Below are 26,280 nucleotides of genomic sequence, written 5' to 3'. Positions count from 1 at the left end.
GTCCCCTCGCATTTCCCGTTGTGAGGACTTCCCTGTGCAGGGCACCCCATCGAGGGCACACGGTGGAGTCACTACTTTCCCCCAGGACCACGACAAGAGGTTCTGGTATTCTCAAAGGGAAAAAAAATCAAAGATATAAAATGCATTTCATTTTTATTAAATAATGTACAGGGTTTCCTTGGCACCATCCACATAGGTTCTTGCCTTTACGCCTAAAACAAGCCATGGTAACTTGCACTGGTAGCAGACGAAAGAGCTACTGTAGCAAATGCTGAGTGGACTCATCGCAGGAGCGTCCTCCTCCTCTTCCTCGTTCTCGGCTTGCCGTGTGCAGAGCCCACAGGCTGCCCCGGCCCGGCCCTGCCCTGGCCGCGGCATGTCCTCCGACAGCGTGAGCTGGCCGGTCACCTGGAGGAGCTGCGCTCCTTGCTCACGCAGTCGTCCTGGGAGGTGGTGTCCCCGTTCCCCATCATGCTGCAGGTCCTCCGCTTCTTCCTGCGGTGCATCGTCCCGTCTCCTTCAGACCCCGACTCACACTGGACACGGAGGAGAGAAAACGAATTCAACCGGACGGAACCTCTGGCCCCAGGAGACAGCACTCGGATGGTCCACGTCCCCCAGAAGCAAAGCAGCCATGCGACTGCTCCACAGTGCAGTCCGAGCACCATCAGACGTTTCCGGTGCCCCGAGAACCCCCTTCTCCCCGCAGGAGGCAGTGTCCCCCGTGTTCTCTAACAGGAGGAGACACCACCCTGAGAACAGTCAGTCATCATCTGGAGGTTGCATCATGGAATTTCACTCGACCAACACAGCCTGATGCATGAAGGTAAGCACCGCACTTGCCATTCATAAAACACACCACCTCCCGCCACGAGAAAGGGTGAAATCAGCACAGCATGCAGCCACCAGACAGAAGTCGCATCTGCTAAGGGTGCAGGACCCTCTCACCCAATGCTATGTTAGCTTTTAGCAAGTCACTGAATTTGCTGGGTTCCTAGGCTCACAATGCACCACCCAGAGGGAAAATCTGAACCTGGACCTTGAGGTCGGAATGCTTGGGGCCTGAATTTCCGGCCCGCTGTCTGCCAGCGTGAGGTCCTGGCCTTTCCTCACTGGACTGGCAAGCTCTCCTCTAACCTGAGGCTGGTGCACACAGAGCTGTGAGCTGGGCAAAGCCCTTCCGTGGCAGGATGAAGCAATGGTGGTTCCCGAAAGCGAAAAGCTCCCCATCTTTCTCCCTCCTGCCTGGGCGGAGGGAGTCACGGCTGGTTTCCGCGGGACCTGCCCTGGAGGCCTGGCGGCGAGCGGGGCTCACCTCCGAGTCCGAGTCCGAAGAGCTGGAGCTGGAGGAGCTGGAGGAGTCGCTGGAGCTGTCGGAGGCGATCCCTGTGGATTCCTGAAGGTCAACCGAGTCAGCCAGGACCGCCAGCTCGGGGTGCTCCTGCTTCAGGATCCTGGGAGACAGGAAGTGCGTTCTCAGTGGCGGGACAGGCACGGACAGCCACAGGCCAGCTCCCAGGCTGCGGCCCAGACCTGGCTGAGAGGCGCCGGCGAACGGCAGGTGCCTGTTGGGAGCTGGGCTGTCGTGTGGCGGGGACACAGTCCACAGGCTGGGAGCCGGAGCCCACACACTCAGGCTCTTCCGGAAGCAACCTGAGCTCCACATGCTCCCGCCACCAGCGCCACGGGCCGGCGCACTGCCACCTCGCGGCCACGTCCCCTGACTTGGTTTTTTCTCCTTGGGAGTAAGTCTCTCTCCCTCACTTTCCCTGCGCTTTTCCTGGCTGATTGTTTGAACCCCCCTTTCCACAGCACAGCACTGCACTATGATCGGAGTCGCACTGACAATGAAATTCTATTGGTGAGAGTAGAAACCATCAGGTCTGTGAGAAGCATCGAGGGTAAAACGGAACTGGGCCATCGGAGGCAGCAGCCCCCCCTCGGGACCTAACGTGGCATCTACATCTCCCGTGACAGGGACAAGCCCTGCGGAGGAAGGCCTACAGAGCGGCCCATGGAGCACACGGCAGCCTGCGGAGGGCGACGGGCCTCAGGTGCCTGGAGTTGGGGAGAACGAAGCCACCACCCTTGCTGGCCCTCTCGGCAGGGGCTGAGCCCTGAACAAGCCAGAATCCCTCTTACCCCGAGAGCTGGTCCCTCCAGGTCAGGGTTGGGACACAGTGGCACGGGGTGGCTGGGGGTGGCTTGCAGTGCCGCTGCCCGTGCTGTATCTGTTCTGTGGATAAACAGAGGAGCTAAGTCTCCAGGGCAGCGACCTCACTCCTAAGACCGAAGGGAGTAAGTTCAAACGGGAATAATGCTTCTGGGTAAGAAAAAGAAACAAGCAAAATAAACCCCCCCAAAATGGCTTCCTTTGCTTGTGCAAGCTCTGGGGGAAAAACAAAAAAAAACAACAAAAGGGGAAATGACCCCGACTACGCGAGTGTTTGACGCTCTGATCAACAGTGCGGGGCTACCTGCTACCTGGAGGCTGGAGCATCCTGAGAGTTAGCCCTGACCTTGACCCTCTCCCTGCACCTGCGCACTCATCAGCCCCAGCTTCTGCCAGGCCTAAGTTCAGCCCCTGGCATCGCAACGGCGGGCTCTTTCCATTTCTCTCCGGTAGAAATTGGAATAAAGCACAAATAAGAAAAAAATGGCTCTCACCTATACCATTTCCTGGACAACTTTGGTCTCCCTCTTACCGTCTTGTGCCATACAACAGGGAAGTTGGTGCTGCTGGCAAAATTCTGGGTGATGGCAATGGTGGTGTCAAGATTGAGGACAACGTGCCACCAGCCTCCTGAAAGCCAACAAGTGAACGGTTACGTAGGGCCAGGTTCTGTGCCCAATCGCTCTAGAACATCAACAGTATACAACATTGAACGTGAACTGCAGAAGCGGGTTGCTCCCACCAGCGGGGCCTCCGAGACGGTGCAGGGCGACCTGCGCTAAGTTTTACTGGGCCATGGCTGTGCCCACTCACTCTGGATTGCCATGGCTGCTTCCCTGCTACGAGGGCAGAGCTGAGCAACAGCGACACAGGCCGTCTGGCCAGTGCTGACGTGCTCACTCTCTGGGCCTTTATAGAGAAAGCGTGTTCTCTCCTGCTCACTCACAGCTGTGACCCACTGTGAAGGCAGCACGCTCTCCAGCCTCAGGAGGAGGACGTCCACCTGAAATGCCTTTGTTCCCAACTCTTAACCTGTCAGAGGCATCAGGTATGGAACTGCTTCCTGCCTCTAGGCTCTAAACCACTACCTCCTGGCTGAGCCCACCCAGTACGACACCGTATCAAGCCCCAAGTTACAGAAATGTGCACAAGTCACAGAACATACGTAAGACATTAGTGAAACTAAGGGTAAAAACGAGTGGGATCCGAAACGCAGAAAGGTGACCAAGTCATGTATCGAGGTGACAGTGGACAGCAGGCCCCCAGCACCCGACAACAGAGCAGCATTTCGCTGTCAGAGGTGGGCAGGCAGCTCTGTAGTCGGCTGCAGGGGTTTCCTGGACTCACTCACTCTCTGTGCAGTTCTGCTCCAAAAGGACAGATCACTACGCGCAGAGAGCACTTGCTCCAGTTCATCTGTACCTGGCACAAAGACAGTCTCTCCCGGCTTCTGCAAGATTTCCAGGGGCTTGAATTCGGGTGGCCAGGTTGGCAGCTGTGTCCGGGGGTAGATGATCTTAAACCAGGTGATAGCTTCATCCTGCTGGTTCCCTCCTTCGTCGCGGGTCACCTTGATGAGCTCCCGGGGCGTGCTGGTGGGGAACAGGCACCAGCGCTTGTGGCCCTGCACCAAGGCATTCCAGGCGCTGGTTCCCAGAGGGTCGATGTGAATTCCGGTTCCGGAGCGTGGGGGCCCCATCACAAACCACCTACAGGACAGAAGCATCCAAGAAGTGAAGAGCAATTTAACCACACACCCCCCCCCCACACACATCCCACAAAACAACAAGCTTGCAGGCACACACTACACTGTGTCATCTTTGCTGCAAAGACTACACAAATTTTGGAACCTAGAAACGCTGAGTGAATTGTGGGTGGACTGATCACCAACAGAAAAAAGGAAAACCACTAACGCGGCTTAGCGCTGGACTTACAACTTCCCTCACAGCTCAGCGATTTGCCTTCGCTCGCCCGTTTGAGTCACCTGGGGAGCTTCCAGAACTCCCGAGGCCCAGGCGGCACCCAGACCAATTCAACCAGAGCCTCTGGACCCCGCCGGGCGTCAGGAGCCCCCAAAGCCAGTCCCAGGTGCAGCCAAGGGGAAACCACTCACTGCTTTGTAAGGGGGGGGGGGGGGGCTGTACCTGTAAGGGGGCCTGCGCTTCTCCCCTGCGTACTGGAAAAGGTCATCGGTGAAGAACTTGGGCACCTTGTAGTCTTCCAGAAGTTTCCTTCTTTTGGGATGTTCGCCGTAGCTGCTGTCGAAGATGTACAGGGGGCTGTCGTCCCGCGTGCTCTCCATGTACTCGATGTAGTACTTCATCTTCATCTTCACCGAGTAGCCGTCATTGTCCTCCCCGCACTTGAACTTCTGGTTGCGGTACTTCCTCTTCAGGCGCTCCAGCGTCCATTTCTCCTGCGCGGACCAGCCCTCCTGGGCGTTCAGCAGAACCACGGGCTTGTAAGGCCTTTCGTATCGCTCCACAAAGTCTTCCACCGAGAGCTGTAGGGCGTCCGCCCTCTCCACGTTATCCTGAGGGAAGCAGAGAGGACCTACCCAGTTTTAAAAAACCAGGCAACTGAAGGTGCCCCCAGGGCCAACCAGCAGTGACATTCCTAAGGAGCCAGGTTTTTGTTCTGGCTTCCACGGGGGTGGGGGTGGGGGGAGGACCTGCGCGCGTGCCGCTACGACGCACCCAGAGCCACGGCACCAAGGGCGGCTTCGCATCTCCCACTTGGGGCCTGGGACAGCCGGGTCCCCGCGGGTCCCGCCGTCCAAGAGGATCGAGGAGCCACAGGCCTTTCCTTTGCGGGCGCCAGAGCCGTGAGGGTGCAGCGACCCGGGCAGGGGAGGAAGAAGGCCCTCCCGGCCCCGGGGAAAGGTGTGCGGCCGCTCGGAGCCCCCGGGCCCGGCCCGCGATGCCCGCGCGCTCACCGCCACGGCCGCCGGGCTCAGCGAGAAGCTCTCGTAGTAATTGTGCCGGGTCCAGTCCAGCGAGTCCTTCAGCTCCGGGCGTGCACTCCGCTTGGCCTCGCGGATCCGCTTCTTGCTCTTGTGGTTCATCCTGCGAGGGTCACCAGCGAGTTCCGCCACGACCGCCGCGCAGCCCGCCTCCTGCCACCAACGCGCCCCTTCCCGGCCCCGGCGACAGCCGCACTGCAACGCCCTTCGCTCGGCCCGGCGCCTTTAAGGTCGCCTTCCAGAAGATTCACTCCCCAACCACCTCCCGGGCCGCGGGTTGGGCGTGCGGCTGCCGTCTTCCCCGCCCCCCGGCCGCTCGCGGCCCGCCATTGGCCTCGGCGCCCGCAGGACCCTCCTTCACAGACGCCGGGTCTCTGCCATGTTGGGAAGGTCGGGGCTGCCGAGGCACCGCCCCCGCGGCCGGCTTCCGGCGCGTCACTTCCGGCAGCGCCGCCTGTCTGCAGCCGACTTCCGCTGGCGGGCCGCGCGGGCCTCCTGTCTGTGTCCCGGTGGCCTGGTTCCGGGTCTGCCCTCCGTGCTGCCGCCCCGCCGCCGGAGGGGTGCTGCCCCGTCTTGCTTAAGGTTTTAGGGGCCCGCCGGGCCCGCGTGGCTTCGGGGAAGCGGCCCAGCCGGCCCCGGGGCCCCGCGTGCGCAGCCTGGCGGCCCGGCGGCCCCCGCTGCTGCCGGCCCTCCCGGGAGCCACCGGCTCTTCACTGGGCGGCCGTGACCTCCGAGGGCATGTGTTCCGGGCCCAGCGCTTTCGGTTCTCGGAGGAGCCGGGCCTGGGAGCGGAGGGGGCCATGCTGGAGGTCCGCGTCCCGCAGGTGCGTGCAGCGGCACCCGCCCGAAGGCCTTCCGGCCCTTGCGCCCTGGCTTAGCGGTTCTCAGTCCACCGGGAGGAGAGGCAGAGAGGGGTGTGGGGGAGCGGGGTCCGGCCTCCTGCCTTAGGGTGGACCAGAGAGCGCGAGGCCTGGGGTGAAGCCTTTGGCATGTGACGTCTTTCAGTAAGGAATCGGGGGACTCTGCCGGGAGGGAGCTAATCCACTCCGACTGTTTCCTGCCAGAAAAAAAATGGCATTTTTACCACCTAATGTTTTCTTTGATCTTGTTGAAGGGCTTCTTAAATTAAGCTTCCTCTGGGAACGGGAGCTCCAACCCTCACTGATCAAGTAAAGTTTCGGGGTTGACAGTCATTTCCTTTCAGCTCTCGAATGTCCCCAAACTCAGTAATTGTACGTCAGGTTTTTCAAAGCATTTTCACGTTGCCGTCTTTCATTTGGTTTCTAACAGCAGCCTGTGCCATGTAACACTTTCCAGAGGAAACACAGCTTACGTGGAGCCCATTTCTGACAGTTGCTAATGCCTTCACGTTGAAATACCCACTTGGATTTCTTCCCAATTTTAAGAAGATTTTCCCTGTGAAAATGGAGGCCCTTTTTCTTTTCTTTTAAAATAGATTTTTATTGATTTCAGAGAGGAAGGGAAAGGGAGAGATAGAAACATCAGTGATGAGAGAGAATCATTGATCGGCTACCTCCTGCACGCTCCCTACTGGGGATTGAGCCTGAAACCTGGGCATGTGCTCTTGACCGGAATCGAACCCAAGACCCTTCAGTCTTCAGGCCAACGCTCTATCCACTGAGCAACCCTGACCAGGGCAGAGCCCCTTTTCTTTACACCCAAATCTGCACAACTCTGGCCAGAAATCCCCCATTGTCCTCCTGGGTAAAATCTACCAGGGCAGGCAGTTTTGCTCTTTTATTCACACTGCACCCTTACAGGTAGAACAGGATCTAGCATATCTTAGGCACTCATGTTTGTTGAGTGGATTAGGTTCAGGCCTTAGTTCCTTCACCTGTTACTTTTACAACTTCAGCCCCCTTTCTACCACCCCCCTAGAGGCACCCTTTGCTCTAGAAAACAGACCTGCGTGTTGCAGTGGGTTTAACGATAGCTAACTGTAGGTTTAATGGTAGCTACCTTTGTGTGCTTGCTTGGTGCCTGGCACTAAGTAGCTGGCATTGAGTTTTCCTGTTAACGCAGTGAGATAGTATTTTGTAATTGCGGAACCCGAGCACAGACGTAGTAACGTGAGTGAGGTCACACAGCTGGTAAAGCAGATCTGGAGTGGAACTCGGGCACTCATTGCAGAGCTGTGAGCTGTTCTTGCCTCACGAAATACTACGCTCTCGCAGTTCTCTGCTTTTTCAAAGGCTTTGTAAGTTGCCGGCCTTCCCAGCTCCTTCGAGGGGATGTAAAACTGCTACACCGTGTGGCAAGCACTCTGCAGACATTTGTTCATTCAACAAGCGTTTATTCAGAGACTCATGGCCACTCAGACCTCTTCAAGGATGTCTTCCTGGGCCTCCAGTTTCCCATTAGCACACCAGGTTATGCCTGTGCTTAAAGCCCTCTGATATCTTCTTGCATTAAAAAATAAATAAAGCTATACTTCCTGTGGCCTCTGCTTGCACTACAAAACCCTGCCTCCAACCCCTCCGTCTGTGCTGTTGTCCAGCAAGAGCCTTTAGTTCCTGCTTCAGGGCCTTTGAATCACCCTCTCTCCCTATCTAGTGCAGCCACCTTGTGGTCATTGCCCCCCACCCCCCCATTACTCTCACATCACCCCCTTTATGTATTGTGCTTATAGCATTATCATGAACCAAGAATCTTTGCTTACTTGCTGCCTGTCTCTCCCTAGTAGGGTATATATGCTTCATGAGAATGACATTCTCAGCCCTGAATAGTTAAGCTATAAATGAATAAATGCTTGTTGAATGAAGAGTGCTTACCACATGGTATAGCAGTTTTATATATACTCCCCCTCCGCCCCGTAGGATGTGAATTGGAGAGCAGGGAAATGTCATTTCTGTAATGGATGCCAGTCAGGCACTCAGTAATTGCTGTATTTTGTACAAAAATTCTTTCCAGGTCCTGCATCTTCAGTACGGAATGTACGTCTGGCCCTGTGCTGTAGTCCTGGCCCAGTACCTGTGGTTTCACCGAAGATCTCTACCAGGCAAGGCTATCTTAGAGGTACAATGTGCCCTTGAGGTCTCAAACACAGTTTAGATTGACGTCTACATGCTTGTTATTTGGGCTTTTGTTCAATACAGGGTGTGGCAAAGTAGGTTTACAGCTGCATGGAAAGTTTATTCTTGTATTATTTTCCATACTGTCAACCTACTTTTGCCCTAGCATTTTAAAATCGGGGTAACTTGGCCAGCTTTTAAGGCATGCGAGTTAAGGATGAGTTTTACATTTGTAAGATGGTGTTTAAAAGAATGTGGCCACCAAGACTAAAATCCTTACTGTCTGGCCCTTACTGCATGAAGCAAAGTGACTAATTGGGCAGGGAAGCAGTCAAGGCCATCTTCCTAGGGTGTCCCAGCAGGGTCATTTGGGCTCTAACACGCCCATCCTCAGACTGGAAATGGGAAGCTTTTATTTCAATCAGTTGGAATGCAAAAGCAGTCCTTGGCATTACTCATTGTTTAAAATGCCTTGTCACTTTAAACCAAATGGAAAAATCCTTTTGTACAAAGCCATGTTCTAGACCTGTCAGGCTTTATCACATAAAAACAATTAAAATCAGTAGCTGGCTGTGCATGTAGCCCCCCTGGAGCTTCTAGAGGCAGCACGCCCTACAATTAACTCATGAAAACTGAAAATGACAGAGCAAGTTCCCCAAGACCACTTCTCTGGGCATGTTAAGCAATGAAACGGCCTGACACACATGGAGTTTGGAAGCACTAGGTCAATTGCAGAATACAGGGAGGGCCCTGTATGAGATTATAACTGCACTTTGACCCAATTAAGAGGAATCAGACAGGCTTTTGCCAAATTCAAAGCCCAGGGTTCCTACAGGTTAAGGCAGCGCTTTAATCATGGCATGTTTTATAGACATAAGCTCAAAAACACACTGCTCACAAGGATGAAATGGGAACTAAGATCCAAATTCTTTGTAGTTGTAGACAAACTTTCAAATGTCATCTTTTAAACGTACTAGATTGGAGCTGGAGTGAGCCTTCCAGGAATTATAGCTGCAAAATGTGGCGCTGAGGTGACACTGTCTGACAGCTCAGAGTTGCCTCACTGCCTGGAAGTCTGTCGGCAGAGCTGCCAAATGAACAACCTGCCGCAGGTGCGTGTTGTGGGACTGACATGGGGTCACCTCTCTCTGGACCTTCTGGCTCTGCCACCCCAAGATATTATTCTTGCAGCTGATGTGTTCTTTGAACCAGAAGGTACATTTTTTTTTTTTTTGCCTAATAGCCAATTTGGCCAGAGATACAATGCAAGTAGTAAGTCTGTATTAATAAGCCCTTCCTTCCTAGACTTTGAAGACATTTTAACTACAGTATACTTTCTGATGCAGAAGAACCCCAAGGTCCAATTGTGGTCTACTTACCAGGTAAGAAGGTAAGCCCAACTAATCCTGGCTTATTCAATTTTTATTAAGTTAAATTAAGCCTTAGTAACCAACGCCAAAGGATAACATAAAAAAACATCTGAAGCAAAGCAGGAAAATAATTTTAGAGTTTATTTTTCAGTGCTGACTGGTCACTTGAAGCTTTGATCTACAAGTGGGATATGAAATGTGTCCACATTCCGCTGGTGTCTTTTGATGCAGACAAGGAAGACATAGCAGAATCTGCCCTTCCAGGAAGACACACTGTTGAAATGCTGGTTATCTCCTTTGCAAAGGACAGTCTCTGAATTACACCTACAAGCTGTTTTGGGACAATGTTGACACCGATTAGCAACTTGGCATGCCCATTAGGATCCAGACCACTTCAGCCTGAGAGTACAAGCCATGGGTTTCAAGATGGTCAGATCTATTGGCCTTAAGACTGTGATGTGTCTACTAGCCAGTACTTGTGGGATACACAGCCATGGAAACAAAAATTAAAACACCTATTAAGGACTCACGTTGTTCCTAAGTCATTAAAATAGGGCATCAATTAGGTCATGAGAAAGGAGTAGCCACACCTCCGTGTGCTGCCATAGAGCATCACTTTTAGGGATAGTTGATGTGAACTGGCATTTTCCATCAAAAGTCAACTAAGCATTTCACTTTCATACTATGTAATTGGTAACATTCACAAGAAAATTGCACAGGTCTTTCAAACAAAGAGGAAAAAAGGCCGAGACATATTCTGAGAAAAGCTAACACCAAGAAAACATTTTTAATTAAACTATAGAAACAATGGTTATAGTACAGAATATTTATGAGCAAAAAAGATACACCATGTTTTAAGTACTTACAAAGTTACAGACCATTTGCTTCCTTAACATTTTTCAAATTTTAAGTTCATACATGAAGATGATCATTTTTACCATTTGGTGGAGTGGAGTAGAAAAAAAAAAAAGGGTGTATTATTCATCAGCTAGATGTGCTCACTGTATGCTCCGTTATCTATATGCAAGGCCCGGGTGACTGGAAGTGCAGTTGTCAGGCATTTTAATAAACTGGACAGCCATTTGTTTCTGCACGACAAGGCATCTTTACACAGGAGCAATCGGGAGAAAACAGGAAACAGCCAAGCACTCTGCACTGCAACACGCCACCTTAACAGCTAACCAGCATTACTCAACTGCTACACAACTGCGCCTAGTGCACAAAAATACACAAGAGAAGAGATTAGAATTGTGTTTGGTAAACAATCCTTTCAAAAAAAATCAAGTCTTTTCACCTGAAAAGTCTTTATACGAGTTTAGGTTCAGATTACCATTTAGATCTGAAGGTAAATAACATGCACAAATTTACACCAACTTTTGTAGGTTTTTAATTCTAAGGAATGAAGGCAATGCTGAGTCAATCTCTTGACAGCTTTAGGCTGTGTGTGTGTAATGGCTGCACGTTTCCTTAAGTTTCCTTAAAAGTCAGGAGGCCACAAATTAGGTTACCAATCTGTTTAATTTCAAACAAAAAAAGTCAGCACTATATAAACAAAAAGGAAATTTTACCTCAAATATCCAAGCCAATAATGAAATCTGAAGTCGTTCACCTTACTAAATTACAAGAAATTTGAATAACAGCAACAAAATGGCACATAAAATGCAGCTTGCCGCCTGAGGCAAAGCTTAAAAGTAAAAAGTTAGACAAAATGTCACAAATAACCTTTCAATAGCCAGGTGCTTGTTCCAAGGACTGACGGACTGAGCATGGGGTCCTTTTCCTCCTCGTTTCTGTTATGTTGCTTGTCGACACATCTAGGTTTGAAAAGAAATTAAGTTCAGCTTCCCTCCCGTCACCGTGAAGCCGCCCAAAGTGCACATGGTTTCAATTTCGGGCATGTACTCGGCATGTGCCGTCTAAGGCTCTGGTGAAACAAGGAGGTTACAGAAAGGTTCCACCCGGCCGTTCTCACAAATGTTTAAGGCCCAAATTAGGAAAATTTCACATCAGCATTTACAAATTTGTGCGTGCTCGGCCAAATAACCAAGGTGAAAAATCGTTAAGGGGGGGGGGGGAGGGGGAGAAAAGGAAAAGGGGAAAAAAGGGGGGCTGTATCCAAACAAAACTTGAAATCAGAAAAGTAACCTATATTTCAGGATAAATTTGGTTTTTAAACGAAACGTTTGGCAATCGAGAATAAGGCTTTCATGTCTGAGCTACTCAGGGCCCTTCCTTAAAAAACAGGACCAAACAATTTGAGTTAAAGACACACTATCCTTTCCCCACCCCGCGCAGTACCTGGACACGCTGCTTTTTGCAGTGCGTTTGCCACATCCACTAGGACAGCGACCCAGTCGGCACAACAAGAGTCGAGCCGAGTGCCTCCTCTAGGAGGATAGTGCATCTTTAACATTTAAAGACAAACCTGCTCCAACACACGCCCACAGAAACTGGTCCCTGGAGGATCAGCCAAATCAGTTAAAATCTGCAATACTGGCCAATATTCTTTTATCAAACAGGAGACCGCAGCTTTAAAGGGGAAAATGCAGACGTTGGATAAAAACAGCAAGAAATAGTCATTTTCATCAATAGGTCTCAAACAGTTTCCGACACAGCCACTACCACCTGCTCACACACATCCTTCCTGCAGACCCCACCGCAGCTCCCCCCGCCGAGCCGGGCCGTGCGCCGGGGCCCCGCGGGCATTACCGTTTGCCTAAGAGGACACGGCTCCCTCCTCTTCAGGAGACTTGGGGGGGCTCTTGGACCGCGACCTGGACTTGGACTCCCTCTTGGACACGGGCGGGGGACTCCTGGACCGGGACCGGGACCGGGACCGTGAGCGAGATCTGGACACGGACGATGACTTGGACTTGGATCTTCGCGCCGACCTGGACTTGGACGTGGACCGCGATCGCGAGCGAGTGCGAGACCGAGACTTGGAGCGGCTGTAGCGAGATCGACTGCGGGACCGGGACCGGCTCCGACTCCGGGATCGGCTGCGGCGGCGCCGCCTGGGGCTGCGGGCGGAAGCGAGAGGCGCGTCAGGTCCCGCGATCCGGCCGCGCCCCGCCCGCCCGCCATTATCTCGCCGCCGCCGCCATTTCCCGGTCGCGAGTCGGGGTCGCCCAGGCCCGGGGCCGCCCGCCACCACGTGCCCCCACGGACCTTTGTGAGTCAGCCCGGGGCCCCTCCCCGCTTACCTGCGGCTCCGGCGCCCGTAGCCACCACCCCCATATCTGCGGGGTGGCGGTCCCCGGCGGCTGTGGTGCGAGTCCGGGGGTCGGCCGTAGCGCGCCATCTGCACGCGCAGCTCGCGGCCGTCCAGCACGGCCCCATCCATGGCGTCCATGGCGTCTTCGGCGTCACGCTTGTCGTGGAAGCGGACGAAGGCGAAGCCGCGGGATTCCTTAGTGTAGCGGTCCCGCGGGATGTATACGTCGCCGACGCGACCGTACTTCTCGAAGACGCGCCTCAGGGTGTCGGGCGAGGTACGGTAGGTCAGGTTGTCCACCTTGAGGGAGGTCATGCCCTCCACATCGGGAGGCGGGCGGCCGTAACTCATGGCCCTGGAGCGTCGGCCGGGCCCTGCGACTGCGCGCCGAGAAACGAACGCCCTGGGCGGGCCCGCGCGTTCCGCTGGGGCGGCGGCGGCTTCCTCCGACTAGCTCGGCTCCACGCCGCGCCTCTCCTCCGGCAACAGGCTTCCGCGTGGAATGGTTTCTGAGACGCCGACAGACGGACTGAACGACCCCAACCGCAGCACCGAAGAAACTGGGCGAGTATCTGGCCCCAGTGCCCATTTATATTCCCCCTCACAAAATGGCGCCCGCGCCACCCAGAAATGAGCCTTCTGATTGGCTGGTCCCGCAACGTCCCTGCCGCGTGCGCCGGCCCTGCCCGGCGCGCCTGCGCAGAGCCCGGAAAAGCGCGGAGTCACTGCAGCTGGGAGGGGGGAGTGGCTTCGGCCGGCAGTTGGAAAGCCCGCGAAACGCTTCTTCCGGCGGGGCGCTCCTAGGCAGGAGGAAGAGGAGGTGCTCCCCTCCGGGGCTCCGCCTTCTTTTCCGTGCCAGTATCCGAGTTCCACGCCGCTTTCCGGCTTAGGCCTCGGCCCCGCTTCTGTCGGAGGGCCTACTCCTTCCCTCATTTGCGTCTCTGTGTCCCCAGCTGCCCCAGACCCCCCCTATGTGGTCCCAGATCCCCTCCCGCAATTCTCCGCCCTTCCGCTGGGTTCCGCTTTCAGCCCCGCCTTAGCCGGACACCGCGGGGCCGACCCCGCTCCCTTTGGGGGCAAGGAGGTCTCGCGAGGCGCCTGCCAGTCCCGGGCGGCCCGGGACTACATTTCCCAGCGGGCTGAGCGGCCGGCGCCACGGCTGCGGTCAGGTGACCCGGTCGCCTGACCTCCACTGAGTCAGGGCCCGGCGGGCGGGCGGGGCCGAGCCGGCTCTGCTGCTCGTCCTTGGCTCCTAATCCCCCGGCGGGCCCCTCCACCCGGGGCGACAGCCTTCTTGGCGCTTCGCCGGGTGTTGGGCTCTTCCCTCCTCGCGTCGCGCCCTAGGAATGTCCTAACGGTGCCCGGGGGAGAGCTTCACCCTACGCCCGGGACTCGGATGCGCGAACTGGAAGGGGGCCGCCTGGCTGCCTTGCTCCGGACCTGCCTCCTCTGACCGCCTCTCCGTCCCCCAGGCGTGGCAGTGGGTTCGCCCCGAGGACAGCTGACTGCCCTGGGCCGCTGCCGCGGCGGACCTGCGGCAGGGTGGAGCCAAAATGTCCCCGGAATCTAAAAAGCTTTTCAACATCGTCGTTTTAGGAGTTGCCTTTATGTTTATGTTCACCGCCTTTCAAACTTGTGGAAATGTGGCGGTGAGTTGGGGTCTGCGGTCCCTCCTTTGAACAAGTGCCTCCTAGAAATGACGATACGCGTTCATCGCAGCTGAGCGCGCGCTTAAACCGCGCCTGTCATTTTCTCAGCCTTCCTCGTTGTTTCTTAACGATGAGGATTGGTTTCATGCATCAGACATTTCTCCCGAACGTATGGGGATGGGCAGCATGGCCGTTGGTTTCTCTGATTTGACTTGGGTGTGTCTGTTGACCTGTTTATTGTACTTGTCTGTGTTCAGGTCTGCATCGTACGTGGAGAGTTCAGGCATGGTGCCCGCAGGTCCCCTCCCCTGCCCCGCGCGCTTCCCTGCCGTTGGTTTATCTGCTGTTCTGTAATCCTTTTTCTTCTCTCAGTCACTTTCAGTGCTCAGTATTGAGCATCTCCCATTTTTACTTTATTCCCAGTACTCGGAGACTTTCCAGGGGAGAGCGGGGTTGCAAAAACGTTCGTTTTGTTCATTAGTTTTGTCTTCCACACAGCAAACTGTCATCAGGAGTTTAAACAGCACCGACTTCCACGGCAGTGGCTACACCAGGTATGGTTCTGTGCCAGTGGTTTTACGTCACACGTCCCGGGGGGCGGGGGGGCTCTGCTTAAATCCACATCAAAACCACGGGCACTAAGGACCGTGAGTGAGTTAGTAGTGACTGCGTTTTTCTTCCCTGGATCTAGACTTTTGGGAGAACACCCTTGAACAGAGGTGATGAGTTCAGGTTTCCTGTAGGATTAGACACCAGGTTTGAACTCCTGGCTTCCTGGCTGAACTGCTGCATTGTCTTAGGCAAGTTGCTTGGTGGAGTCGGGTTTCCTGGCTCAGCCAACGCCTGCGAAGCGCTTGGCGCAGGACCTGGCATTTAATGGGCACTCCAGTCTTGTCGTGTTACATCTTCCCCGTCTTACAGCAGAGGCCGTTTTATAGGACTCTTGAAACACTTGGTCTTCCTGCTTTTGCAATTTCGTGAGGATGCATAGGCTGTCTGTCATCAGGAGCTTTTAGGTTTTTATGAAGGCGTTGAGGCCCAGTTTTGCACTCGGTGAAAATGAAGTGGAAAGACCTGCATAAGTCCCCAGTACACTGTGCCTGGAGCTGGGAACGTAACATGCGCATGTAGCCACGCCCAGACGGGTTTCCCCATTTCTCCATCCTTAGGTATCAGGTTGTGGCCAATACCAGTCTTGAGGGGCGTCTCGCCCCACCCCCACCCCGTCTTATTTGGTTATCACCTATCCTAAGCCTGACCTTGTATATGACATATGAGAGGAAAGGGATATTTACGCCCATTTTTTCTAAAGGATTCCCACAACGTTTTGTAGTGCTTTGTATTCACGCGTATTCTACAGAACAAGGGAAAGGACATTTGATAGTTGAGAGATTCATAAAAGCCAAAGGATAATTTACTGTGGGTTTATAAGTAGTAAATAAATTCAGGGCCTTTGAAATGGTTTTAGTCACACTTTGTCCCAAGATATGCGTACTAGGTAAGGCTGGGTCTCTGGTAGCTGAACAGTGTTCAATGAGACACTTAGGTTGAGCTACATGGACTCTGGCTTAAGGACTCGGCCTGTTATTTATAGCAGCGAGGCCACACGCACTTGCCAGTCTGCAGAGCAGACTGGTTGACTGGGGCCTCGGGAGTCACATGACCAGGTACGGGATCTGGGCTCCTCCGGTCACCAGGCACCCACGCGGACGCTGGACAGGTCACTTAGCCCTTCTGTGCTTCAGTTTTCTTCTCTGTAAAATGAGGACGTTAGCAATACCTTCTTCCCAGAGCTGTTAGGATTGAGAGCAAAAACATGTAGAAGGGAGTTGGCCTAGTGCCTGTTCCGTGTGATGTGTTCGCTGTTGTTATAATTTACCAGGACATCGAAAACCATATCGTCCAGGGCACACTTACTCAAAGGAACATCGGATGAGGCTTCAGTATTTTGTGCACGTGCAAACTTTAATATGGCCTTCAGTTTAAGGATATACTTGTACACGCCGCCTAGAGAATAGAAATGTTTATTGCAAAACGCCTGTAGACTAAGTAAACTTGAAAAGTGAACTTTAAGACAGCTTGGCGTTGTTTTGTTTTTGTGTGTTCTGTGTCCAGCATGGCGATTATTTATGGCGTGTTCTCCGCTTCCAATTTGATCACACCATCCGTGGTTGCCATCGTAGGACCTCAACTCTCCATGTTCGCTAGTGGACTGTTTTACAGGTGAGTCGGGTACTTTTCTTCCTTTCATTTTACTGAGAGCACCGTCAGCGTCCCTCAGGCACATAGCGAACTTGTAACAGGAACCTGCGGCTGTGGGTTGAATAGAATAGATGAAGACGATGTTTTAGGGATCTGGCTGTCTTCTTTGTGCCCAGGGTTACCACATTGTTTTAATGTGATTGGTCATGTGTGTACTTGCTTTTGTTTTACTCTTAATGAAAATAGCATTCAAAAATCTCTTTCCACAAGAGTGGAAAAGAATTCCCCGTGAAATAAGCTTATTTGATATCAAGTTGATTAACAGGAGTTTAAATGAAAGAACCAAACTTTCCTATGGGCTGTGGAGCTACAGTCCCATCGCGGGTTACGCAGTCGGCAAAAACCAACTGCACACCATCATTCAGGGTCTGATTTTACGCATTTGAGCCAGTAAATTAAGAAATGAGTAGGTCACATCTGTCCCTTTTTATTGTTTTGTTTTCAGCACTGGAGGAGTCCTTTACAGGTTGAATTTAATTTTTTAAACTATGTTTTTATTGATTTTTAGAGAGGAAAGGAGAGGGAGTGAGAGAGAGAAACGTCAATGATGAGAAAGAATCACTGATCGGCTGCCCTCTGCACGCCCCCCACTGGGGATGGAGCCCGTCACCCTAGGCCTGTGCCCTGACCAGGCATCGAACCCGTGACCTCCTGGTTCATAGGTTGACGCTCAACCACTGAGCCACGCCGGCCGGGCTACCGGTTGCATTTTAAAAGAGGACCCTCAGAACTGACTCCTAGAAGGCACAATGGCGTCCGGTGTCAGGTGTGGTTTGACGTAATCCGTTGACCTGTTATATTTTAGCATGTACATTGCCGTTTTTATCCAGCCTTTCACGTGGTCCTTCTACACAGCCTCTGTTTTCCTCGGCGTGGCAGCTGCGGGTGAGCATTGGGGTGTCTGTCTTCCTCGTGTCCCGGGGCTCACCTGAGAGTAGCATTGAAGCCGCGCGGTTTCACGCCCCGTAACCGTTTGGCTTTATTGTAGTGCTGTGGACGGCCCAGGGGAACTGCCTGACCATCAATTCCGATGAGCAGACTATTGGGAGGAACAGTGGCATCTTCTGGGCGCTCTTGCAGTCTAGGTAACAGTCCTTCGGAGCCCAGCCTTCCCTGGCGTTTCTCGTCACATAGTGGGAGGGCTTTGTTGTGTCGAAAACGCAGATTTTCCCACGTTGTGTGGCTTAAGTTCCTAGCTGCACACGGGTGAAAAAAGTTTATAGAATTACTCCAAATGCATTGGAAGTCTTGGTTAGCAAATAGAAACGGATATTAACCCTAATATGTTTAGCGTTGGCTATCCTTCAGGGACTATGGGGATCTTACTTAACTTTAATAAACCTCAGGAGATAACACACGGGTGAGAAAACAGGCTGCAAAGTTAAGTAACTGATCTGGTTCAAACCATCATTCTCTGGACTCCAAAGGCCACGTCCTTCCGACCAAGCTACACTGGCAGGTAGCTCTTAACAAAGACGTATTTAAATTCAGAAGTCAGACTGAGTCGGGTCCGGAGTGCCAACAAGCAATCACATGCCTTCGTGTGAGTCAGGACCTCTCGGAGGCGGTGCTGAGTCAGGTGCCGGCCGGTGAAGCGGGGCCCAGCTCCATCTGGGTCAGTTGAGTTTTTCAGAGTCAGGGTGGGGTGGACGCTTTCAGAGGATCTCGGGCAGGTAGATGCTTTTACAATTATGGACGCTTTCTGCTTTCTCTCTTTTTAACAAGTAATGGGAACATGGTTTAAAAGGCTAGACATATGAAAATAATTTTCCAACATTCTTTCCTTCCTTTTTTTTTTAACCCCAGCTTGTTCTTTGGAAACCTCTACATATATTTTGCTTGGCAAGGGAAAACTCAAATATCAGGTTTGTTTTACTCATTTTGCTTTATTCAGATATGTGCAAAACATCATGGCAGTTTCACAAAATTGCCCAGGGCTGCTTTGTTCAGAATTGTTCTGATGGACCGTGGTACCTGAGGCCTCTCAGACTTTAGCTTTCGGTGACTTTTCCCCTGGGATTATGTTATTACGCTGGGATTATAGCTAACGGCTGCGAGTGGCATCTGCAGGTGTGGGAGGGGGTTATGCTGTGAGTGTCCATATGTGTCAGTTGTCAGACTTTTGAATTCTTAATTGTTTTGTCTATATGCTTCTTTGATTCAAAGGATCCGATTAAGTTCTTGTACTTTTTTTTTTTTGCTTATTAGTATTTCTGTAACTGAAAAAGCAAAGGTGGAGATGCCCGTGTTACTGATGCAATAAAGTACAAGTTGAATGCGGAAGTGTCTCGGTGGTTAGAAACAGGCCCGAGACGTCTGCTTTCTTCTCCTCCTTCCCCCAGAGAGTGACCGGAGGACAGTGTTCATCGCCCTGACGGTGATCAGCCTGCTGGGGACCGTTCTCTTCTTCCTCATTCGGAAGCCAGAATCCGAGAACATCCTGGGAGAAGATGAGTTTTCCGATGACCAGGACCTGGAAGTCAGCGGGTAAGACGTCGGGCACGTGCCTCTCCACTTGAACACACATTTTGAGTCCATCTAGTCTAAAGGCTACCAGCCTTCATACAGCCCCACTGACACCCGGTGCCGGGCAGGCAGGAGGGGAAAGTTTTAAAGCAAGTACCGGGAGGGAGGAGCGCTCGGGTGGGAGGTGGCGTTGCCCCACCCCGTGCCTACAGGGCCTGGGGCTGATTTCAGAATTCTTTACAACACCTGGCCCGCATTTTTTATTGTTTTTGGCCCACATTTTTAATCAACCAATTACTGCACCCAACCGTGAACCCAGATGGCGGAGGTGTTGCTTTTGAAGCGTTTTAACGCTGAAGAACTGACTCTTTAACGGTAGGGGCGGCGGGAGATTGAGCTAGCACACATGGTTTTCCCGGGGTGAAAATAGCAGGCTGAGCCGTCACGTCTGAAAATGCAGGACGGTGTTCAGCGCATCGGGCTTGAAAGAATTCTGTTCCTGGTCAGTACCATAAAGAGCCACCGGGTGGCGCCAGGCCAGCTGCTGGGCAAGGCCAGCCTCCTGGAGCGGGGAGCACTGAGGCGCTGGGTCCTGGCCCTTACCAGCTTCAGTGGAAAGTTCTCTTTTGTTCTCTTTTCAGTTTTCAGGGGATAAAACTCTTATTTCCTTTCTTTCTATTTTCCCAGGTCTTCCCGGAGCAACCTGACCAAGGCCGTGGATGCGTTCAGTAAGTGTTTTCTGTGGCTGAAGTACGAGAGCTGATTGTTTAGGAACCACGGCAGCGCGTGCCTCTCCCTCTCCCGTGGTAGCTGGGTGACGGTACCCGGTGTTTTCATGCTCTGGGGCTGCCGCTCTGAAGGCATGAGGCTTCTCCGTAAACACCTCTGGGACGGGGTGTGTGTGTGTGTGTGTGTGTGTGTGTGAAGGATGGCGGGGATCCCACAACCTCGCCCGAGCGGGGGTGTAAGGGAGGCGTGGGGGGGGGGCGGCGGCAGGGAACCCGGGAATTGGGGGTTTACGGGAGAAAGTGAGGACACGGGCCATCTCTCCAGGCATCCCTCGCCTCTCAGAGCGGGGCTGGAGCGCCGGGGACCGAGGTTCGTAAGGACGGCCGCTCGCATCAGTCTGGCTCTTCCTGGCTAACCCTCTTGTGCTTCATTTTATTCTCACAATCCCGAGGCTTGTGTAACATGTATGATACGACCTGGAGATGTGACCCATCCTTATCTCCATTTAATAGAAGAGAAAACGGAGAGTCTCGGGTTCGATTCCTGGTCAAGGGCATGTACCTGGATTGCAGGTTTTGATCCCCGGCCCCGGTCAGGGCGTGTGGGAGGCAACCAGTCGATGTGTTTCTCTCACATTGATGTATCCCTCCCTCCCTCTCTCCCTTCCACTGTCCCTTAAAAAAAAAATCCTCAGGTGAGGATTAACAACAAAAATCCAGTTTTTAGAAACGCATTTTCCATTGTATATTTTAATTTGAGCAGCATGAAAACAAACATTAAAGCGAGTGTAAGCAGGTGCGGAGCTGAAGTTTACCCTCAGATCTGAGTGAGCAGCTCAGGAAGTGTGTTCGGCGGCCGCGTGGTCAGCAGGGCCCGGTGATTCCCATCTGAGTCAGCCTTAAAGCTGCTCCGGACGCTAATTCCTTCGGGAAGCGAGCACTCTGCCAGCTGACTCCCTTAAAGGCCTAGCCTTTCAACACGACTGTTAGAATGTTCTGTTGTTTGTTTGATTCCATTTTCTCCATTTCGTGTTCTTTTTTAATTAGAGCTGGAGAATGCATTGGGGAAAACACGACTCTAGGGTATATTTGAGCAGTTGAAATGAGCATTTTATTTATAGAGCAAATAGTTCATCCCTTAAGCTTTTTGTTGTTGTTGTTGTTAGTCCTCACTGGATATTTTTTGCATTGATATTTCAGAGAGTGGAAGGGAGAGGGGGGAGACAGAGAGACATTGATGTGAAAAAGACACATTGATTGGTTGCCTCCCCCTCACGTGCCCGACTGGGGCCAGGGATGGAGCCTGCAACCGAGGTACGTGCCCTCGACTGGAATTGAACCGGCAACCCTTCAGTCCCAGGGCCGATGCTCTAGCCACTGAGCAACCAGCCGGCCAGGGCCAGCCCTTAAGCATTTCAGTCTGAAATGTGGATCACGGAGCTCTGTCCCAGTGTATTTGTTCACTGGCATTATTGACCAAGGGGTGTTTCGGTGAACAGATGTTTTAGAATGTTTGTTCGATTAGTTGAAATTAAGTTCCAGATTCTTTTTTTTTTTTTTTTTTTACAGAAAAGTCTCTTAAATTGTGTGTCACCAAGGAGATGCTCCTTCTCAGCATTACAACCGCCTATACAGGTGAGTGCTTATCAGGGAGTAAGTGCCTTGATTTTGGTTTGTTTTCTGTTGCCGACTAATGACAGCCACCACCACGCCATGCTTTCTCACAGTTCTGCGCACTGACTGGGCTCAGCGGAGGGGTGCTGGTGATGGCCCCTTTGGGGGTCTCTTGTGGGTGCTGTTAGAGGGCAGCTGGGCTAGAACATTCCAGATGGTTTCATTTGCTTTCGGAAGGGTCAGATCCAGGCTGGGTCTCTGCCTCTCCAGGTGTGCCTGGCCAGCTGCAGGACCTCCCACGTGACCCCCTCCTCCCCTCCCTGCAGGATGCCAGGCTTCTTAGTGGCATGGGCTCCAAAAGGGGCAGAAGGAGAAAGGACCAGACCCTGAAGCTAGCCTGGCCTCTGCCAGCGTCACCGCCACAGCACACAGGGCCAGCCACATGCAGTGTGGACGGTTCTACACGCGGGCTTGTATCCGGGGCACAGGTCATCCCAAGCAGTGATTGTAGGGCAGAGTGGACACTATAGGAAACAACAGAATAAACCTTTGTGGTTTTGTATGGATTAAGGTCATTCCTTTTTTTTTAATATGATTTTTTATTGATTACAGGGAGAGGGAGAGAGGGATAGAAACATCATTGATGAGAGAGAATCATTGATCAGCTGCCTCCTGCACGCCCCACACTGGGTATCAAACCCACAGCCCGGGCAGGTGCCCTGACTGGGAAGCTAACTGTGATCTGGTTTGTAGGTCAGTGCTCAACCTCTGAGCCACGCCCGCTGGGCATTAAGAGAATTTGTAATGAAAAGGAATGAATCTGGTGGCTAACTGCTGGTCATGTGATGTGATAATGGGTGGAGTGCTCTTACGTCTTAAGAATGACAGGAAACTTATTTCCTCTTAAAAGGGCTGGAATGCGCCAATTGTTACTTTTGCCCTTATCTGCCTCATGGGTATAAATATCTTTTTAGAAGAAAAAGTAAATATCTTTAAAATTCAGTTAAGGTTTGTATCTTTGAGGAATCAGGTCTTAGGCTGATCTGCCCTAATTTTTACCCTTTTCACAGTTTCCTGGGGAAAAAGGATTTAATTAAAAGGTTATTGTGCAATAGCACCTACTAGTTTTCCAAATGTATCCCCTGTTCCCTTGGGAAGCTATTACATAGTATGTGAGTTCTATCCTCTGCCCACCCGCCCCTATGCACACGCAGTGACCGTTTTGAACATAAGCCCGTCTTTGCTGCTCTGAGTTGTATATTTTTATCTGAAATATGTGCCATCTGCCGTCATGGGGCCAATTCCATTTCATCATGAACGTACTCTCTGCTTGGGAGGAACGTTTCAGGCTGAACGAGTTTTTGTGGCTTGTGTGTGTTTGGTATGTGCACGGCTCAGACACTCCTAGGCACGGAGGAAGCTGGGGAGGGGCAGGTGTGAGTGTCTAACTTAAACCCGATTGTTCCGGAAGGTCTGGAACTGACGTTCTTCTCCGGCGTGTATGGGACCTGCATCGGCGCCGTCAATAAGTTCGGAGCAGAAGAGAAGAGCCTCATCGGGCTTTCCGGCATCTTCATCGGCATCGGGGAAATCCTCGGTCAGTGAGGGAAAAAGTTTCGCGTGAAATCTGTTAAGTTATAGTTGAAATTTTAAGTGTCCTTTGCCTCCCTCTGTTCTTGAATTTCTATTTCCCTGTTTATTTTTCCCCAAATGGGCAGGTCTTTGTTTTTTTTATTATCACTGTTGTAAGGTAACTAAGTTACGAGACATTTGCCAGATAATTCAGAGGAAAACACAGGGTCTCTGGAGATGCTCAGTGAGGTGTCTGGGAATCCCCGACTTTCTTGTTCTCTGTCTGACGCCAGCTGGGGTCCGCGCCCCCCCCCCCCCCCCCCCCGTTCTGATACTCCCCAGGGTCAAGGGCGTCGGCCCTGACCTCAGACCCAGGAGGAAGCCCTGGTCCCCAGTCTGCCCGCACTGCTCACTGGATTTCATTTCTTTCTTTTTCAGATCATTATTTTGATTTCTTAACCTGATCTTGGGTCATTCTGTTCTCGGTTTCATTGACTTTATAGGTGGGAGCCTCTTCGGCCTCCTGAGCAAGAATAATCGTTTCGGGAGAAACCCGGTTGTGCTGCTGGGCACCCTGGTGCACTTTGTAGCTTTTTACTTAATATTCCTCAACATGCCCGGGGACGCCCCGATCGCCCCCCTGGAGGGGACCGACAGCAGTGCTTACATCAAATCCAGGTGAGGCCACCTGCTTTCCCAGCAGTCAGGGGAGGGCGGGGGGTAGATGGGGAGGTCTTCACAGCAGGGCAGGTAATCCTCCTCTATAATGCGCTTATGGAGCCAGCATGAGTTTAGGTGGAAATCCGTAGAGAACCAGTTATTTCTGTAGTCCGTGCTAATCTTTTCCCACCAAGTCTGCTCGATCTGTGAAGAAGCACGGGGGCGGGCATCGGTGTGAATGTTGTGCCTCTGCTTTCTGAGCAGTGAAATCGCTGGAAGTGAGGGCCCGGGGGAAGCACAGCGAGGAGCAGGGCGTGGCCGTGCGGCTGGGCAGGGCGGCCGGTCCTTCACCGACATTTTGTCCAGAGCCACAGCCTCAGGGCGGTCCTGCTGCAAACGCGTGGCAGCCAGAGTTTGCTGGACTGCGGACATGAGTGCACTGGAGCATGAACTCTTCCTTTGAAAATGCCAAGATTTACTCACTCTTGTTTCACGGTGTTGGAAGCTTGGGAGGGACAGTGCTTTTGTGGGTGAGCTGCTTCCACCTTTGAAATGGCTCTCGCAGATATTGTTGGTGCTCGTTCTAAATTAATGTTTCTTCTCCTCAGCAAGGAAGTGGCCATCTTCTGCAGCTTCCTGCTGGGCCTGGGAGACAGCTGCTTCAACACGCAGCTGCTCAGCATGCTGGGCTTCCTCTACGCCGAGGACAGCGCCCCCGCCTTCGCCGTCTTTAAGTTTGTCCAGGTACCGCGGCTGCAGGTTGGGCAGCCTTTGTTTTAGTGCTTTAACTGTTTTCTTTTTTTTTAAATATGTATTTATTGATTTCAAAGAGGAAGGGAGCGGGAGAGAAATAGAAACATCAGTTAGGAGAATCATTGATCGGCTGCCTCCTGCACACCCCCTACTGGGGGTCCAGCCGGAAACCCCTGGCAAGTGCCCTTGACCGGGAATTAAACCGTGACCTCCTGGTTCATAGGTCAACACTCAGCCACGGAGCCACGCCGGCCGGGCTAACTTTGTTTCTTATAATGTGTCTCTGACGAGCAGTGGGGACATCTGCTAACGGGGTTTGTGAGTAGAATTAGGAAGCAATGCCCAGAGTGTGACCCTCCTGCCCCACTCATGTGAGAGCTTATGCCCTGGTCTCCAGTTCAGTTAGAGCCTTCCTTAGACACCTGGATTCGTGCGCAGTATAGACAGTCCTGGCTGTGATGCACATTACTGCTCCAGTTTCCGCCAATTGCTGTTTTAAAGAACAGAGACTGTAGCTCACTCGATCGTCACCCGCTCTGGACGGGAGTCTCTGGTGCATTTTGTGAGCGGGTGACGGGCGGAGCCCTGTCGAGAGCACGGAGAGCTCTGCCAGTCGCGGAAAGCCGGGGCCTGCACGTCAGGGGGGTGGGGGGGGGCTCGCTGTGAGCTCGGGCCACCGCGTGCATGTTGTGACCCGTCTTCCTTCTTCCTAGTCCATCTGTGCAGCCGTGGCGTTTTTCTACAGTAACTACCTTCTCCTCCACTGGCAACTCCTGCTCATGGTGGTCTTCGGGTTTTTCGGAACCGTGTCCTTCTTCGCGGTGGAGTGGGAAGCCGCCGCCATCGTGGCCCGGGGCTCTGACTACCGAAGTATCTGATCCCGGGAGGCCGTGCGAGGGGGGAGGTCGAGCCTCTGCAGCAGCCGGCACAGCCGAAGGACAGCGTGTGGCAGGGCCACCTTCACTCCCGCGGGGGCGGTGCTCAGTGTGGGGAAGTGAGAGACGCGGGCCTGCCCGGCCTGCCAGCGCCGGAGTCCGAGGGCACAGACATTCACTCTCCAGCGCTAGCGGAATAAGGGAAGCTTGTTCTGTCGATGATGGTTGTTTAAAGATGTTGTTTTTCAATCCGTCTACCGCAAGTTCTTTATAATCATGTTACCAAATGTCCATGTTTTCCTCTCCCTCCTGTTTCCTGGAAAGATCTTGCCTCGATGCAAAGCACTAGGCCACATGTCACGTGGAGACTCGCTGGGCCTGGGGGGTGTGCCGCTGTGGAGTGATGGGGAGCGTATGCTGCCCCCCATGTGTGTCTGGGACGACATTGAAATAAATGGCAAGATGCTGAAATGGGATCTCATCTTGGAAAGGATTTTGCACTTTCTTCCTCTTTAAACGTCTTGTTGGATACGTTTTCGTACCTCGCAGTTCATAGCAAGGAGTGCCTGGTGGCTGGCGCCCACTGGGCGGTGCCTCGTAGATGAACTGTGCCCCTGGCTGTTCTAGAAGAGCCCTAGTGGGAGGCTTCCCAGGATTCAGGGTTTGTGGGCGTTGGCGGGGCCCCGCTCCCCTGTGAGGAGTGACTGGACACGGGAAGAGCCTCTCCTTAGCTCTTGGAGACCTCGGCTGCCCTGGATTGTCCTGTAGCCCAGCAAGGAGGTGTCTGCAGCCACGGCCACGCTGCCTGCTGTGCCTGGAGCCACACCCTGGGGGGTGGAAGGCCCCGAGGGAGGGAGCCGTGGGGCTCAAAAGCCAACTCTTTCCACGGGGTCTGTCTGACCGAGTTGGGCCTCGGGGACTGTGGCTCCCACGTGCACTCAGGCATCGGG

At 52.9% G+C, this 26,280-nt stretch overlaps 4 protein-coding genes across 16 annotated transcripts; 2 read left to right on the top strand and 2 right to left on the bottom strand.

The window, feature by feature from the left end:
* Positions 1–136: 136 nt before the first annotated feature.
* On the bottom strand, positions 137–5,449 carry JMJD6 (jumonji domain containing 6, arginine demethylase and lysine hydroxylase). 5 transcript variants are annotated; one of them, XR_004972623.1, is made up of 7 exons: positions 5,109–5,449; positions 4,318–4,706; positions 3,596–3,882; positions 2,668–2,803; positions 2,143–2,236; positions 1,316–1,454; positions 399–536 (listed from the first exon to the last, which is right to left on the bottom strand). XR_004972623.1 is itself a non-coding variant. In XM_036338865.1 (6 exons), exons 1-6 carry the CDS (start codon positions 5,235–5,237, stop codon positions 405–407), a joined length of 1,212 nt encoding a protein of 403 aa, XP_036194758.1. In that variant the 5' UTR covers positions 5,238–5,449; the 3' UTR covers positions 137–404. The 5 variants fall into 5 exon arrangements, 4 of the variants coding, with proteins under 4 accessions (XP_036194758.1, XP_036194757.1, XP_036194759.1 ...); XM_036338865.1 differs by lacking the exon at positions 2,143–2,236 and having other exon boundaries at positions 137–536; XM_036338866.1 differs by lacking the exon at positions 399–536 and having other exon boundaries at positions 1,277–1,454.
* Positions 5,450–5,615: 166 nt separating this feature from the next.
* METTL23 (methyltransferase like 23) lies at positions 5,616–10,062 on the top strand. 2 transcript variants are annotated; one of them, XM_036338872.1, is made up of 5 exons: positions 5,616–5,959; positions 8,067–8,171; positions 9,145–9,382; positions 9,473–9,557; positions 9,689–10,062. In XM_036338872.1, the coding sequence occupies exons 1-5, from the start codon at positions 5,936–5,938 to the stop codon at positions 9,852–9,854; spliced, it is 618 nt and encodes a 205-aa protein (XP_036194765.1). In that variant the 5' UTR covers positions 5,616–5,935; the 3' UTR covers positions 9,855–10,062. The 2 variants fall into 2 exon arrangements, with proteins under 2 accessions (XP_036194765.1, XP_036194766.1); XM_036338873.1 differs by lacking the exon at positions 5,616–5,959 and having other exon boundaries at positions 8,067–8,154.
* A 230-nt stretch (positions 10,063–10,292) lies between these two features.
* On the bottom strand, positions 10,293–13,338 carry SRSF2 (serine and arginine rich splicing factor 2). Of its 6 annotated transcripts, XR_004972625.1 has the most exons (5): positions 12,741–13,337; positions 12,247–12,557; positions 11,963–12,066; positions 11,260–11,351; positions 10,293–10,749 (listed from the first exon to the last, which is right to left on the bottom strand). XR_004972625.1 is itself a non-coding variant. In XM_036338871.1 (3 exons), the coding sequence occupies exons 1-2, from the start codon at positions 13,100–13,102 to the stop codon at positions 12,254–12,256; spliced, it is 666 nt and encodes a 221-aa protein (XP_036194764.1). In that variant the 5' UTR covers positions 13,103–13,338; the 3' UTR covers positions 10,293–10,749; positions 12,247–12,253. The 6 variants fall into 6 exon arrangements, 3 of the variants coding, with proteins under 3 accessions (XP_036194764.1, XP_036194761.1, XP_036194762.1); XR_004972624.1 differs by having other exon boundaries at positions 10,293–11,351; XR_004972626.1 differs by lacking the exon at positions 11,963–12,066 and having other exon boundaries at positions 12,741–13,336.
* Positions 13,339–13,935: 597 nt separating this feature from the next.
* MFSD11 (major facilitator superfamily domain containing 11) lies at positions 13,936–25,811 on the top strand. Of its 3 annotated transcripts, XM_036338861.1 has the most exons (14): positions 14,314–14,400; positions 14,899–14,954; positions 15,092–15,200; positions 16,516–16,623; positions 17,468–17,547; positions 17,651–17,747; positions 18,469–18,527; positions 19,005–19,149; positions 19,816–19,856; positions 21,426–21,491; positions 22,942–23,067; positions 23,546–23,720; positions 24,311–24,446; positions 25,169–25,811. In XM_036338861.1, exons 4-14 carry the CDS (start codon positions 16,517–16,519, stop codon positions 25,331–25,333), a joined length of 1,197 nt encoding a protein of 398 aa, XP_036194754.1. In that variant the 5' UTR covers positions 14,314–14,400; positions 14,899–14,954; positions 15,092–15,200; position 16,516; the 3' UTR covers positions 25,334–25,811. The 3 variants fall into 3 exon arrangements, with proteins under 3 accessions (XP_036194756.1, XP_036194753.1, XP_036194754.1); XM_036338860.1 differs by lacking the exon at positions 15,092–15,200 and having other exon boundaries at positions 13,938–14,400; XM_036338863.1 differs by lacking the exons at positions 15,092–15,200; positions 17,468–17,547; positions 17,651–17,747 and having other exon boundaries at positions 13,936–14,400.
* Positions 25,812–26,280: the final 469 nt, after the last annotated feature.

Source organism: Myotis myotis, unplaced genomic scaffold, assembly GCF_014108235.1.
Source record: "Myotis myotis isolate mMyoMyo1 unplaced genomic scaffold, mMyoMyo1.p scaffold_m19_p_17, whole genome shotgun sequence".
NCBI lineage: Eukaryota > Metazoa > Chordata > Mammalia > Chiroptera > Vespertilionidae > Myotis > Myotis myotis.
This window is presented reverse-complemented; position numbering and strand designations above follow the sequence as displayed.

What these genes read in the sequence shown, in the direction of transcription:
- JMJD6 (XM_036338864.1), bottom strand. Translation starts at nt 5,237, where the DNA reads ATGAACCACAAGAGCAAGAAGCGGATCCGCGAGGCCAAGCGGAGTGCA. An exon ending in AAGCGCAGGCCCCCTTACAG is followed by an intron (nt 3,883 to 4,317) that starts GTACAGCCCCCC and finishes TCTGTCCTGTAG; the next exon opens with GTGGTTTGTGATGGGGCCCC. An exon ending in AGAGACTGTCTTTGTGCCAG is followed by an intron (nt 2,804 to 3,595) that starts GTACAGATGAAC and finishes GTTGGCTTTCAG; the next exon opens with GAGGCTGGTGGCACGTTGTC.
- METTL23 (XM_036338872.1), top strand. Translation starts at nt 5,936, where the DNA reads ATGCTGGAGGTCCGCGTCCCGCAG. An exon ending in CAGGCAAGGCTATCTTAGAG is followed by an intron (nt 8,172 to 9,144) that starts GTACAATGTGCC and finishes TAAACGTACTAG; the next exon opens with ATTGGAGCTGGAGTGAGCCT. An exon ending in TGTGTTCTTTGAACCAGAAG is followed by an intron (nt 9,383 to 9,472) that starts GTACATTTTTTT and finishes CTTCCTTCCTAG; the next exon opens with ACTTTGAAGACATTTTAACT.
- SRSF2 (XM_036338871.1), bottom strand. Translation starts at nt 13,102, where the DNA reads ATGAGTTACGGCCGCCCGCCTCCCGATGTGGAGGGCATGACCTCCCTC. An exon ending in TACGGGCGCCGGAGCCGCAG is followed by an intron (nt 12,558 to 12,740) that starts GTAAGCGGGGAG and finishes TTCCGCCCGCAG; the next exon opens with CCCCAGGCGGCGCCGCCGCA.
- MFSD11 (XM_036338860.1), top strand. Translation starts at nt 14,305, where the DNA reads ATGTCCCCGGAATCTAAAAAGCTTTTCAACATCGTCGTTTTAGGAGTT. An exon ending in AAACTTGTGGAAATGTGGCG is followed by an intron (nt 14,401 to 14,898) that starts GTGAGTTGGGGT and finishes TCTTCCACACAG; the next exon opens with CAAACTGTCATCAGGAGTTT. An exon ending in AGGGAAAACTCAAATATCAG is followed by an intron (nt 18,528 to 19,004) that starts GTTTGTTTTACT and finishes TCCTTCCCCCAG; the next exon opens with AGAGTGACCGGAGGACAGTG.